At 39.1% G+C, this 15,662-nt stretch overlaps 1 protein-coding gene across 3 annotated transcripts in view; it reads left to right on the plus strand.

The window, feature by feature from the left end:
* Positions 1–15,662, plus strand: part of LOC125716864 (voltage-dependent R-type calcium channel subunit alpha-1E-like) — a 122,990-nt gene that overhangs the window by 40,914 nt on the left and 66,414 nt on the right. Inside the window, exons 16-23 of one of the 3 annotated variants that reach the window (XM_048989662.1) lie at positions 67–136; positions 585–702; positions 825–892; positions 1,070–1,158; positions 8,404–9,252; positions 9,683–9,960; positions 11,323–11,458; positions 11,672–11,801. In XM_048989662.1, the coding sequence (XP_048845619.1) occupies positions 67–136; positions 585–702; positions 825–892; positions 1,070–1,158; positions 8,404–9,252; positions 9,683–9,960; positions 11,323–11,458; positions 11,672–11,801 (1,738 nt within the window). The remainder of the gene's footprint in view (positions 1–66; positions 137–584; positions 703–824; positions 893–1,069; positions 1,159–8,403; positions 9,253–9,682; positions 9,961–11,322; positions 11,459–11,671; positions 11,802–15,662) is intronic. The other 2 variants (XM_048989663.1, XM_048989665.1) reach the window with 2 other exon arrangements.

Below are 15,662 nucleotides of genomic sequence, written 5' to 3' on the forward strand. Positions count from 1 at the left end.
TTTAAAAGATTTGCTGTCCAATCTAAGATATGTCATTGCAAATGAAATTTTTATTATTTTTTTCAGGTTCATATTTGAAGATTACACCCCTACAAATTTTGATACATTTCCAGCAGCAATTATGACTGTATTTCAGGTATGTCCCTGTATGTCTGTATGTTGTTAAGCCGGAGTGTATGTGGAACAGTGAGTTATTAGCATCATCACAGACCCGGGTTTTCAAGGCTGCCTAAGTTTACACCCTCAAATTGCTAAGGTGTACCTGCAGGTGTAGGTCAATCAGACTGTCAAATGGCGAGGTGGAGGTGCTATAGTTAGGGCTGCCATCCGTACCATATATTATAAGATTTTCCCATATTGAAAAATTAAATGCTGTGACCTGTTTTGAACCAGTATGGGACATGATATGATTTTGTCTTGTATTTTGGTATCTGGACCATGTTTTGTAAATCCTCCCCCCAGCCCCCCTCACTCCTCAGAAAATTTTATTGTGAGAAACCCCGGGGGGGCAGTGTTGTCGCCAAATGCAACCTTTTTGACTTGGCACTGCATCATTGTGTGTGATTCTTTATTTGTTTGCTTAGATCCTGACTGGTGAAGACTGGAATGAGGTCATGTACAACGGCATTCGCTCTCAAGGTGGTGTACAGTCAGGAATGTGGTCATCTATATACTTCATTGTGCTCACACTCTTTGGAAATTGTATCCTGCCCTAAAGTATTATTCATGAATGTAGTTGTTTAATTAGATAATTGCTTGAGAACAGGGAAAATATTGTGAAGGACATTTTATTTTATTAGCTTCCTTGATGACCCTGTAAACAGACACGCTGCTCAATGTGTTTTTGGCCATCGCCGTGGATAACCTTGCCAATGCTCAGGAGCTGACAAAGGTCGGTATATATGACAACCTGTGTAATTTAATGAGGAATGGCAATTTTTTTATTAATCATGTACATTCAAAACTATAAAAATGTAACTTTGATTGTATTAAAGTATTGCTGCCATGCCAGATGGGAAATGGCAGTTTTGTAGCTGAATATGCCGACTTAGATGAAAATTTCGGGCAGGAGGAAGAGGAAGAAGAGGAGATTTTCAATCAGAAACATGCTTTGCAGAAAGCCAAGGAGGTCGGCCCGATGTCCTCCCTGATGTCAGAGTAAGTGATATCAGGGCCCCCGGCCCTATGACGGCTCACAGCCTAGCCCCTGCCGCCTCGCATGGTGGACATCCTCCCATTGAGCAGTGTTAACATAGGTGCTGGTGCTCAGTGGATGCTTGAGAGGCCCTCAAATTAGTTTGTGTTTCTCTTTGTGATTTGGGTGGTGTGTGACTCTGTGGGTTAGGACTCTGTGCCTGTGATTTGAAGATCACTGGTTCAAATCCCGTGACTGGCTGAGTGATGTCACCATTATGCCCTTGAGCAAGCCCCTTAACCATAATTGTTCCAGGGATACTGTGGGATCACTTTTAATAAAAATCATCAGGTGAATGAATGTAACTTTTTAAAAGCCTATAATTATTTTAAGTTTGTACAATACACTAATGTTAGGTACATGTATATGTAGTGCTTCCACTACAGTTTGAGTAGGCTTTTAATCCTGTGAATATGATAACTATTAAAGTATTTGATTAATCTTTTTCAAAATTCCCATGAATATTGTATAGGTCAGTCATTCACAAACTGCCAGATGCGATACAATTTTCTGATCATGCTAAAATAAAGTATAAATATGTTTTTTTGAGGGACAACGTGTAGCTAGAGACTGTACAGATTGGGGGGTGTGGGAAGAGTAGGGATTAGATGATTAGATGGGGTGACAGTGTGACAGGGCTGTCTGGGTAATGCAGTATTGTCATTCTGAGAGCATATAGTTATAATACATAATTAATATACAGTAGGTGACATAATTATTGGTTGGTTATTACAGGGTTGATATATTACTACATTTACACACAATTGTCCTGCTTTTTAAATGCTGAGTAGTCATTTTAATTGAAATAGCCATGTTCTTCCGGCAACTGTAGATCGATCAGCCATGTTCTTTATGTTACTGTACATGGATCAGCCATGTCCTTTATGGATTAGCCATGTTCTTTCTGCTTCTATAGATGGATCAGTCATCTGTAGATGGATTAACTGTATTCCATACACAAATTGGTCATGTTTTTTTATGTTACAAAAGATGGATCAGCCGTGTTTTGTCTGCTATTGTAGATGGATCATCTGTGTTCTTTTTGTTACTGTAGATGGATCAGCTGAGTTCATCATATTATGGTACATGGATCAGCCGTGTTTTTTATATTACAGTATATAGACCTGACATGTTCTTTCTGCTACTGTAGAAGGAACAGCCCTGTTCTTTATATTACTGTAGATGGATCAGCCATGTTCTTTTTGTTGAGGTAGATGAATCAGCCATGTTCTTTATGTTACAGTACATGGATCAACCATGTTCTTTTTGCTTCTATACTGTAGATGGATCAGTCGTGTTCTTTTTGCTTCTATACTGTAGATGGATCAGTCGTGTTCTTTGTGCTATGGTACATGGATCAGGTGTGTTCTTTCTGCTACTGTAGATGGATAAGCTATGTTCCTTATGTTACGGTACAGGGATTGGCTGTGTTTCTTTATGTTATGATAGATTAATCAGTCGTGTCCTTTCTGTTACTCTAACTAGATTAGTTGTGCTCGTTTACCATAGAGAGATCAGCCATGTTATTTCTGTTAATGTAGATGGATCAGCTGAGTTCTTCATGTTACAGTTCATGGATAAGCCATGTTCTTTATGTTACTCTAGACACACATGCCATGTTTTTTATATTATTGTGGATGGATCAGCTGTGTTCTTTCTATTACTGTAGAAAGAACATCCATATTTTCCTTCTTCTGTAGATGGATCAGCTGTCTTCTTTATTTTACGGTACATGGATCAACCATGTTCTTTATGTTACTGTTGATGGATCAGCCGTATTCTTTATGTTACGGTATATGGATCACCTCTGTTCTTTTTGTTGTGGTAGATGAATCAGCTGTGTTGTTTCTGCTACTGTAGATAAATCAACCATGTTCTTTCTGTTACTGTAAATTGACAAGCCTTATTCATTATATTATGGTACTTGGATCAGCCATGTTCCTTATGTTATGGCACATGAATCATATGTGTTCTTTCAGCTACTGTCGATTGACCAGCCGTATTGTTGATATTATGGCACATAGAGCAGCCATGTTCTTTATGCTTCTATAGATGGATCGGCCATGTTCTTTATGCAGTATTGGGCAGTTCAGGTCCTGAAGCTACAAATCCAGATCAAGATCTTTTTCTACCAACCAGCTTAGCATAATGAGTCACAGTCACAGAATACTCAACTGCTTGGTAGAAACAAATTCTTGGTCGGGATTCTGGACCTGAAATTCTCAACACTGTCTTCATGTTACAGTATATCAGCTGTGTTCATCAGGCTACTGTAGATGGATCAGCCATGTGCCTTATATTACAGTACATGGATTGGCTGTGTTTTTTTTTAATGTTACATTAGAGGGATTACCCGTGTTCTTTATGCTACTGTAAATTTATCAGCCATGTTCTTTCTGTTACCATGGATGGATCAGCCGTGACCTTTCTGTTACTGTAGATAGGTCAACTGTGTTATTTCTGTTACTGTAGAAGGATCAGCCATGTTCTTTCTGTTACTGTAGATGGATCAGCCTTGTTCTATCTGTTACTGTAGATGGATCAGCCTTGTTCTTTCTGTTACCATAGATGGGTCAGTTGTGACCATTCTGTTACTGTAGATAGATCAGCCTTGTTCTTTCTGTTGCTGTAGATGGATCAGCTATGACTATTCTGTAACTATAGATGTATCAGCTTTCTTCTTTCTGTTACTGTAGATGGATCAGCCTTGTTCTTTCAGTTGCTGTAGATGGATCAGCCGTACTGGCAGGCTTCCCAGCAACTGCAGAGAGAAATTTCAACTGTTGTCATAGAGATAGCACTCTTCATTTATCCAGTCCAAGTCAAACATTTGAGAGAGAAACACAAGTATTTTTTCTATGCCCATTCTCTAGGGTTTTATAGGGCACAGTAACACGGCCCTGTTATTACATCACACTACAGTGGGCGTCATTTAGTACAAGCTGCAGGTGCTTTATGAATACAATAATACTGTCCTTACAGATTATTATCATTAATGTAAACATTTTATTATTCCTAAATTCATTATCTTTGCTACGCTGGGAGAGACTGGTATCCTGGGTGTCCCATGCCTAATGCTGCCTGTGTTTCATTGTTGTCAAAACCTTGTCCTGGATAAGCAGTTACTGTATAGAGGCTGGATTTAGAGATTTTATTAATGTGTTCATTATTTCAAGGGAAAACGTTTTCCATGAGCTTTTTATAGAAAATCATTTCTACTGGGGTATCTAACCTAATATTCTTCACTCTATATGGTATAATTTAATTTGGCAATAGAAGACCTATTTCATTTGTTTTTTTATCTGCACTTACAGTACCCTTAAATGTAAATAAAATAAATGAATTCTCAGCATTCTGAAGATGGGTGATTCTTATGAGCATGACTAAAATGGGTAAAATTAGAGGAATATAATGTAAAAATATATTTATACAGTTATAAAAATTTGTAGAATATTACTTTATTACACTGAATAAACAGTTGTGGGTGTGATGTATGTTTCTACGGTTAAAGGTACATTGGAGTTGTGTTTATGTTCTGTTTCAACTATGATAAAAAAAGAAATGAATAATTAATTCATAATGAAAATATAAAGAGTATTTATGGAATCATTTGTCTATCTGCGTTTTAAGCTGCTGAAATTTTTAGCTTGTGCATTACTGTGCTCCCTCGTGTGGTGAGATTTATTTGAATTCTGTTCAAACTGAGCTGAAATACATACAGTTTAGCATGAACTTCTGACTTTTTAAATTACACATTTGGAGAACAGAATTACTGTAGCGTGTGCTTGAACTATATAAAAACAAAGAACAGAAATGTTTTCAGGAAAGGTCTGGAATTGCAGGAAAATGATTGCAGGAAACCACAGAAAATTAGCTTTGTATGGAACTGTTAATAAAATGACTGTGTATTTTCGTTGTATGTATTAAGATGTGAGAATAGCGAATTGGGGTCAGTGATTAGGTTTATTTGAAATTAGACTATCTTCAGTATGAAACATACACTACAGTATATGGACAAAAGCATTGAGACACATCTCTTAATTACTGATTTCAGGTGTTTCATTCAGACCAAATCAAACACTTAGCCATGCAGGCAGGTTTACAAACATTTGTGAAAGAATGGGTCATTCTGAAGAGCTCAGTGAATTCAAGCATGTCATAGGAAGCCACCTTTGCAGTAAATTTGTGAAATTTCTTCCCTGCTAGATATTCCACAGTCAACTGTAAGCAGTATTATTACAAAATGGAAGTGTTTAGGAACAACATAAACTCAACATCAAAGTGGCAGACCATGTAAAGTAACAAAGCGGAGTTGTCAAGTGGTGAGACACATAGTGCGTAAAAGTCTTTCTGTTGACTCATTAAATACAGATTTCCAAACTTCCTCTGACATTAACCCCAGCACAAAACTGTGCACCAGGAGCTTCATGAAATGGGCTTCCATAGCTGATCAGCTGCATGCAAGCCGCATATCACCAAGCGCAATGCCAAGCGTCAGATGGGTGCTGTAAAGTACACTGCCACTGGACTCTGGAGCAGTTCTGTGGAGTGACGAATCTCACTTCTCTCTCTGACAGTCTGATGGATAAGTCTGGGTTTAGTGGATGACAGTAGAACTTTACCTGCCTGACTGCAATGTGTCAGCTGTAAAGTTTGGTGGAGGAGGGATAATGGTGTAGATTTGTTTTTCAGGGGTTGGGTTAGGTCCCCCAGTTCCAGTAAAGTGGACTTGCTTCAGTGCTTCAGCATACCAAGACATTTTGGACAATTCTATGCTTCCAACTTCATGGGAACAGTTTGGGGAAGGAATTTTCTGTTCCAACATGACTGTGCCCCAGTGCACAAAGCAAAGTCTACAAAGACATGATTAGGTGAGTTACATGTGGAACAACTTGACTGGTCCACATGAGCCCTGACCTTAATCCTTTCGAACACTTAAGGATGAACTAGAATGGAGATTGTGAGCCGGACATTCACGTCCAAAATCAGTGCCTGATCTTGCAAATAGAAGAATAAATCCATCCATCCATTTTCCAAACCGCTTATCCTACTGGGTCGCGGGAGTTTAGAAGAATAAATATGAAATAAGTATTAAATAGCATTTAAATAATAATAATAATAATAATAATAATAATAATAATAATAATAAATATTACAATAGTAAAAATTTCCACAGACGAACTCCAAAATCATGTGCCTTTCCTGAAATGTGGCAGCTGTTACAGCTGCAAAGGGGGGAGAAACTCCATATTGATGCTTATGGATTGAGGATGGGATGTCATGAAAACAGCTGTAATGGTCAGGTGTCCCAATACTTTGGTCCATATAGTGTATGTGCTGGTCAGTAGCTTGCTGTCTGATTTCAGATCCTAAATGCTACTGGTGTGTTACCTCTACTACTGGAAAGGTCTTTTCTGTTCTAAAGTTCAAGCTGGGTCTGGGTTGAACCCCCTCATAATCTACACATACACATATCTGTCACTTCAACCTGACGCTTATCTAGAAAACCTTGCTCCACAAAGTAATATAAGGGCAGAGTCTAAACTCGTGCATGTATAATGCATGTGCAAGCATGTAAGACGTTACAACTGAAAAATATGCATGTTTGACGTGAAACATAGTAGCATTTTGCATGGAATCTGGAAGTGCCAACTTTACATTAGAATATATTGAAGCATTATGGTAAAGAAGGAAAAGAAAAAGTGCCCTACCAAACCGTTTATGAGTCTTTCATAATTTCAACACGGTCCTGCACGTCATTGTTTCAAGTTACGCATCCACTTATTTTGTAATATCCTACGTAAGTTTTAAATAAGCTATAATTTACCTGCAGTATTGCAAACGTAACAAAAATAACCATAAAACATAATATTTGACAAAAGATCTGAATGTGATTTTATGGCTTTTAAAAGAAAATTCTTTGTATTGTGTAAAAACTGCTGTACTCCATTGTATTTGAAACAATATCATCTTAGAGTACTTTGTTACATCACAGCACCATGGAGCACTGAATGATCAAAATGAGAGCTTGACTGTATTGGTTTCATAGTAACATCTGAATGGATGTGGCATGGGTTTCGGCAATGGTAGTGGCACAGAGGATTGAGTAAGAAGTGAGGCCAGCATGTTGACAGTCAGAATACAGGAAAAATATGCACAATGTAGCATGTGTGATTTGTTTAAAATATCTCTGATCAACCTTACCCCCTTACCCTTTTGTCCCATCATGCAACCAAGTGCATGCAACTGGCCAGCATGGTTGCAGGACACTTTTACTACCAAAAAAAACACAACAAGCTACCCAAAATAGCAAAATGTACCCTTCAGACAAATATCATTAGAGAATGGGCATCATTTATATGTGTTTTATTACTGTCTCATTTCCTTTAAGGTCTCAACATTTCAGAGTTCTTTAAATATTGTGCATTGTACCTGTTGATGTTGCTCTGTTGTGATACTGGCGCCATCTTGTCGACACACAAAGCTTTGCTTGCTAAGTGACAGAGACCAAAGCGATTTGGTGCTTAGCTCCTGTCCTAAAATCAGATTCCATTGGGTTATGCCATATTTTGTGGATTATTTTGCTCAAGTAGTACCAAATTTAACATACGGCCAATATCTGAGTAATTTAGGAATTACTACTATGAACATAATCTATTGTTTATGTCACGTTTTGGACTTTGTCACTGCAATTGTTTTGTCTATGTTCACAAATACACTAATGTCTTGTTTTCAACCAATCGCTCATTGATTTTCATGGACTACACAAGAGTACCAGTACGAGTAAGTAATGTCTGTTCCTTTATCTTATCACTCAACATGTCTGATTTTCTTAACTCGGTAAATGTTTTCCAGTCTTTATATATATATGTATATATATATAAAAAATGTATGGAGATTCATCTGTGTTTTCACATTGTTTGTTTTTTTTTCTGGTACTTATTTTTTTTCAATTTGTAAATTTCTTTAAATGTTTTTCCTGATTACCAAGATTTGAAAATCAGAACCCTTAGAAATGTCAGTTAGTACTATTTCAGTGTTTTCTTTCTACACTGTCATTTCACATACATGTATGAATCAATGAAAATAAAAGCTGTGCGTACTTTGAATCTATTTATTAAAATTTTTAAATGAATGAAAATAAATGATTGCTCTGGATGATCCTACTCATTGCCCATGTTGACGAGGTTCCTCATCTTTTATTCCAGCAGGAGGAGGCGGCCATACCTGTACAGGAAGCGGGCCATTCACAGAAGCCGTCCTGCCTATGTTGCCGAGACAGAGGCGGAGGACCAAGCTGACGGGGGAGACGAGCAGCAGTTCAATGCCTCTAACTCTTTCGTGACCAGGAGAGACAGGAGGAAACGGATATCCATGTCGGTGTGGGAACAGAGAGCCAACCAGCTGCGCAAACGCAGGCAGATGGCCAGCCGGGAAGTCCTGTTCAGCAGCCCCAGCGAGGAGCTGGACACCCCAGGCAGTTGCCACCATCAGCGCAAGGGCACCTACACATCCAGCGCCAGCTTGCGCCGGCTTCCGGAGTCCCCCGTGTCTACGGGCATGCCTCTACCAGAATCGCCTATGTCGGTGGCCATGCCACTCCCTGAGCCCCCCATGTCCATCCCCGAGCCCCCCATGTCCATCCCTGAGCCCCCCATGTCTATCATCATGCCCCCACCAGACAACCCATTAGCCATGTCACTTCCTAACCCTTCAGAATCAAAGTCGTTGCCTTTACCAGGGCCAGAAGATAGGTTAGCCGTGACAAACCATTGCCACCTGTCGCAGGAGGGCTGGAGGAGTCCCCGCTCTGGCGAGAGACGGCAGCGGGGGGCTCGCAGGTTCCGACCACCCTCTGGGAATACCTTAGCCCCTGAGGATGGAACACGACCCAGGAAGCATCGGCACCGGGAGTCCCGGTCTGATGGCAGGGCCAGAGAGGCCCACAAGGAGAGTCATCATGCTGCTAGCCAGGAAAGGAGGCCCCCTGAAGAGAAAGAGGATGCAGAGGCTGAGGAAGGAGACACTCAGACAGTGAAAGATGAGGAGCAGCAGAGGTAAAGTTGACCCCCAAGTCATGTTAGTCATTATTTTGTTGCTCTGACAGGGAAATTTCTCTTTAGTTTTCATTTCAGGCTTTATGGCTTTACAGTAGTCTGACCAAATCTTGTTTTTCTTTATGTAAACTATAAATAAACTCGTTCAGCTTGCAGTTACTTGATGTCACTATAGAAACGTTGTAGACTAAAGCAGTGACCCTCAACTGGTAGAGCCCCCAGCATGACGAACCACCCCCAGGTCAGCTAAACCTACCAAGGGGGATCCTTGCCTGGACAATTGTACTGGGCCTTGCCTTGTCCCTCACTGAGTTTGAGCTTCAGGGAAAAACAAACTGTACCCCTGGCGTATAGAGTGCAAACCCTAATATTTTAATCTGTTATTTAATATTTTAATTTTTATCCTATTAAATCTTCCTCTTATTTACAGGTTAAATGATGCCACTGGGGAATTTCCTGCATTTGCTGACCTCTCAGAGACTAAGCCCATGTTGCCCTCTGCACATGTGCTGGAGCTGGAGGAGAGCCAGAACGCTAGTCCACAACTCATGGAGGAAGCCGGCATGGCAGTTCTGGACATCAACATGACTATGGGAGACAGTGAGAACAATCCTAGCTCCCTGAATCGTGAGGGCTTGAACTCGAACACCAGTGTGGTTATCGAGGTACCTGGGGCTCAGCCGCTGATGGAGCTGACACCTATGACAGGTACTGTGGGCATACGAGTTCCCGAAACATCTGCATGCCCATTATGGAAATTAGCCAATGCACACTGACATGATTAGGGGTTAAATCACAATCAGGCAGGAAGGAAATCCTTCCTGTATATTAGCTATCATATATATTTATTATCAAAATCTTAACAATGCAGTATGCTCATATGTCAGCATGTTGTGTTACCACTTTAAGGCAATGCAAATTGTAATTAAAAGATTTTTTTATTTGATGTGGGTGTTATACATATTGCATGGGTAGTACTTCAATTTGAATTTTTAGTATTTGAATTTTTGAGACATAACATGTAAATGAAATGTAAAAATGCATCAAAATGTCTTATGACTACAAGTAATGTTCTAGCTTATTCATTCACAATGTCCCTGTGATATTGCGTTAAAATATCAAGTTATTCATTAATTGCTTCTTACATACATCTTGCCTCTAGCAGAGTGTAGCTAAGTGACGTTTTGGCAGCAGTACGGCAAGCAAAATAAGTCAAAATACATAAACGAGACAAAAATTAAGGCATCGTGTTCAAATATTTCATACACTTGAAAAATTAATGTCAGGTTAGAGCTACTAATGAAACATCATTTTTAGCACAAAAGTGACTTTTTATTAAACCATTCACTTTGAATCTTTTACTAAATTTTGGGACAATAAAAAAGAGAAAAAATAACATTGAAAGAGGCAGAGCTCCACTTTGGTAAGGTGCAATTTGGACATAAGGAGATAAGGAGGCAAAGCTGGGCTCCAGTGGATTCTGTCTATATTTCAGCTTTGTGCAAGATCATTCACCCAAACTCTCATTATATTATATCAGGCAGCCTAAGATGACAGTCTTAAACCCACATCGAGTACATTAAGATTCACACTCATAATACATACAGAATTACATGAATGTACTAATATATGCAAATCATATGCCAACAAGAAAACACAGCCAAATGATACAGAATTGAATTTAAACAGTCCTAATCTTACCCATGTAAGCTATTTAACAAAGGAATATTTTTTTGAATATACACAGCCAGCTCCACATAACAGTAATTTTTAACCAAATAATTACTTCATATTCAGATCTTAAACGTGGAGGTATACAACATACCACATCTCAGAGATTGGAGTTAGCTACCTAAGAATTGAAAATACTCTCTGATAATACCACTTTGGCCTGCTAGCATTGTTTAACACCCTTCCTTTTACATTACACTTCAGTGCCAAAGACAGAGACCAACATAACATGCATGGATTTGCGCAAGAACTGTGATTTCATTCTGATGGCCCATGACTGTTTTCATGCAATGTTGTGAATGATCCTAGATACCTTGGAGGTTTTCCCTTGCCTTGCAGTGAACAGTAAAGATATTGAAGCTGCCAATTCTGATAAAGAGAAAGAAGAAGAGGAGGAGGAGGAGGAGGAGGAAGTAAAGACAGTACCCAAAGCTGTGCCGCCAGATAGCATGTTCATCTTTAAGGCTACTAACCCGTAAGAGTACATACAAATTCTGGAGTATGGTTATCTGTGCTCAGTCTTACACCACATCATAGTGGTCAATTCATTTCTTTTTCTATTTTTATTGTGCTTTATTAAACCACAACCGAAAGGGATAGAATGGCACACGAACATGGATTGAATATTTAGTACTTAATTTGAAATTGCTTGATGGTAAAGAATTGTTTCTTGATGCCCTTTACTCAGGATCCGACGGATCTGTCACTATGTGGTTACCCTGCGGTACTTTGAAATGTCCATTCTCCTGGTCATCGTGGCCAGTAGCATCGCCCTGGCAGCAGAAGACCCTGTATCGACCAACTCGGAGTGGAACAAAGTGAGACCTGATACCTGCAACTTGTAGAACATCACACAAAATAATAATACACAAATTATACACTGTTTGAGAACCAGATTTTTTCCTCAGGATTTAGACTTGAGAAAATTTATGGTTTGTGTACTTTACTAGGAAGGATTTGGCTCCATCTGTCTATGACTAAGCATATATCACAGTTTTTGAAATGGTGAAGGGTTAGGGGAAAGAGAGAGAGAGACAGAGAGAGAGAAAGAGAGAGAGACAGAGAAAGAGAGAGAGAACCATTGGAGATCAGTGCCGTCACATTTTACCTGTATGTTGGTCCTTTAATGAAGAGAGAAAGTTAGTTTTGGTGGTTTATTCTGTTGTTCCAGTCTCTTGAATTCCAAGGGTTCTGAATAAACCACAATTCAATTCTCCAGTCAGTTTGTTTTGTGGATCTATCTGTCCAAACAGAAAAATAGATCATACAGTTGTTTCAGTAGACATCTGTTGTTATACTCACAAATTAACAAGTAAGAGTCTTCCCAAGATTTTTGTAGAAAATCAATCAAGACTGTATTAAAAAACTAGCAAAATAATGAAATATCCTACTCTCTGAGGTGTTTGAAACAAGGCAGGGCAAAATTTGGAAATACAGTAAAACCTCGGATTGCGAGCATAATTCATTCCAGAAACATGCTCCAAAACGTGCCAAAAAATATTCATTTAAAAATGATTAATACAAAATATAAAGTAAAAATACATAAAACATTTTAACCTGCACTTTACCTTTGAAAAGAATCATGGATAGTGAGAGGGAAATGAGAGAGAGCAGAAGAGAAGGGTTATATTGTAGAATGACTTTCAGTATAACTAACGGAATCACTGCTATCTGTTGACTCACTGGAATCTTTTTCTTTTTGTGCGAATTTAACAATGACAGCCGCTTTTGCCTCCTTGCATTATTTTTTTGCACATTGCATTATCGTTACAGTTTCATCGCTTGCACTGCTACACCCTTATTCAGATGGAGCTTTCCGACTAAATTTTAACTATACGAGTGAGGAACGCTGACTGAGACCGAGCATGGGAGACAATTACCCACAATCCCGCAGCGAGAGAGAGAGAGAGAGAGAGAGAGAGAAGAACCATCAGCTCAGTTGTGATTACGTGACACTAGGCAAAGTGTATACGTAATACTCGTATTGCAAGACCTCATTCATTTATCAATTTAAAATTTCTTTAAAAAATTTGCTCGTCTTGCAAAACACTCACAAACCAAGTTACTCGCAATCCGAGGTCTGACTGTATTGAAATGAACTTCCTGGTGAAATGAAATTCAATTCAATTCAATTCAATTCAATTTTATTTATATAGCACTTTTAACAACAGTCATTGTCACAAAACACTTTACATTGAACTAGCCAGAACCCCATCAAGCAAGCCTGAGGTGACAGTGGCAAGGAAAAACTCTCTCTAGCAAGAAGAAACCTTGAGAGGAACCTAGACTCAAAAGGGTACCCCATCCTCCTCTGGGCGACCAGGAAGCATGAAACTGCATTTATATTGACATTAATTTGAGTTCATATAGTTTTAAAGTCCCAGTTGGTTTCATGTAGTTATCTCCAGGAGTCCAGGTGAGGGTTCACATGGTGTAGTGTCGGCTCGGGATCAGCTCGGAAAAGAGAAGATGGAGAAGAGTTATTGCCCTATACCTAACCTAACCTCCAGCAGTACTAAAGTACCTATGGCAGCCTGGCTAAAAGAGAGACCTGGAAGGAAGCACAGACATGAGGGTTTCCAGGGATTTTGGTGTCAAGCCAACCTACGGTCAACAGCTTAAGTGATCGGCGAGAGTGGCAGGACGACAGCACCAATCCCTCCTTTCACCTTTAATCTCAAATGACCATGATTTCCCATTCACCTTAGAAAAGGGGATTTTACTATCCAAAACACTAGCTAAAAAGCTAAGTCTTAAGCCTTGACTTAAAAGCAGAGATTGTGTCTGAGTTCCGAACACTAATAGGAAGTTTATTCCATAACTGTGGTGCTTTATGAGCAAATTCTCTTCCCCCAAAAGTAACATTCTTTATTCTGGGTATGGATAGAAGACCTGCATCTTGTGATCTAAGCATACAATTCAGAATGTAGTTGCAAATTAGGTCACTCACATACTGCGGTACAAGACCATTTACAGCTTTATAGGTTATGAGCAGTATTTTGTAGTCAACACAAAATCTAACTGGCAGCCAGTGCAGTGAAGATAAAATTGGGGTAATATGATCATATTTTTTAGTTTTAGGGAGGACTCTGAATGCTGCATTCTGGACTAGCTGGAGTTTAGTTAATGACCTATTTGGACAGCCGGAGAATAAGACATTACAGTAATCGAGCCTGGAGGTAATAAACGCATGAACCAATTTCTCTGCATCTTGAAAGGAAAGCGTGTTTCTTAATTTGGCAATATTATACAGGTGAAAGTAGGCGGGGCTAATGTTAGAAGCATGTACATCAAACAAAAGATCAGAATCTAGAATAACACCAAGGTTTTTAACAACAGTATTTGGTGTAATAGATAGTCCATCCAGATTGACTATGATGTTCAATAGTTTACTTCTGGTGGCTTTAGTGCCAGTCTTGTCTATGTTTAACTGGAGGAAGTTGTCTGACATCCACTTTTTGATGTGAATTAAACATTCTTCCATCCTCTGAAGCTGCTGTCTATCTTCTGGTTTGGCCGATATATATAATTGTGTATCATCTGCAAAGCAATGAAAGCCAATTCCATGCTTACAAATAACTATGCCTAGGGGTAACATGTATAGTGAAAATAGTAGGGGAGCTATAACTGAACCTTGTGGAACTCCATATCTGACCATGACATGTTCTGTGGAATGACAAATTTAATTCACATACTGATAGCGGTCTGAGAGGTCAGATTTAAACCAAGAGAGTGCCATTCCCCTTATGCCTACAGTATGTTAAAGCCTGTGTAGGAGAATGGCGTGGACTATAGTATCAAAAGCAGCACTACGGTCAAGCAGTACTAGGAGCGAGGCACAGCCTTGGTCAGCAGATAGGAGAAGATCATTTACTACTGTCAATAGAGCAGTCTCTGTGCTATGATGAGCTCTAAACCCAGACTCAAATCTCTCATATATCTGATTCTCCTGCAGAAATGATGTTAGTTGACTAGCTACAACTCTCTCTATTATTTTAGAAATAAATGGTAGATTAGAGATTGGTCTATAGTTTATCATTTCCAAGGGATCCAAGTTTGGCTTCTTCAATAGAGGTTTAATTACTGCCAGTTTAAGAGATTTTAGTAGATGGCTGATGCTGATTGAGGAGTTAACTATTGCTAGTAGCGGTTCAATCAATGCCGGATCATCTCTTTGAATAATTTTGTTAGAACAGGGTCTAGCATACAAGTAGATGAATTTGAAGATAAAATTAAGGACATCAGTTCTGACTGGTTAACCCTGGTAAATGCTTCAAATAGGGCGGTTGCAGCATTAGCACATGCCGTGTCAAGGCCAGAGAATGTAGTTATTGGAATATTCAAAATGTTCTGTCTAATTGAACATATTTTTTGGTCAAAAAATTGCATGAAGTCATCACTGGAAAATAACTTTGAGTAGTAGTCTGGTTATCAGTCAGCTTGGACAACATATTAAATAGGAATCTAGGATTATTTTTGTTTATTTCAATTAGTTGTGATAGATGCTCTGATTTAGCGGCACTAAGAGTCTTTTTATAGCTACTCATAGCCTCTTTCCATGCTAGTTCCAGCACCAATAGTTTAATATGACGCCACTTACGTTCTAATTTCCGTGTCTCCTGTTTTAAAGTGCGCAAGTGGTCATTATACCAAGGAGCAGTTTTATTTACTCTGGTCTT

This window comes from Brienomyrus brachyistius, chromosome 21 (assembly GCF_023856365.1).
Source record: "Brienomyrus brachyistius isolate T26 chromosome 21, BBRACH_0.4, whole genome shotgun sequence".
Lineage (NCBI taxonomy): Eukaryota > Metazoa > Chordata > Actinopteri > Osteoglossiformes > Mormyridae > Brienomyrus > Brienomyrus brachyistius.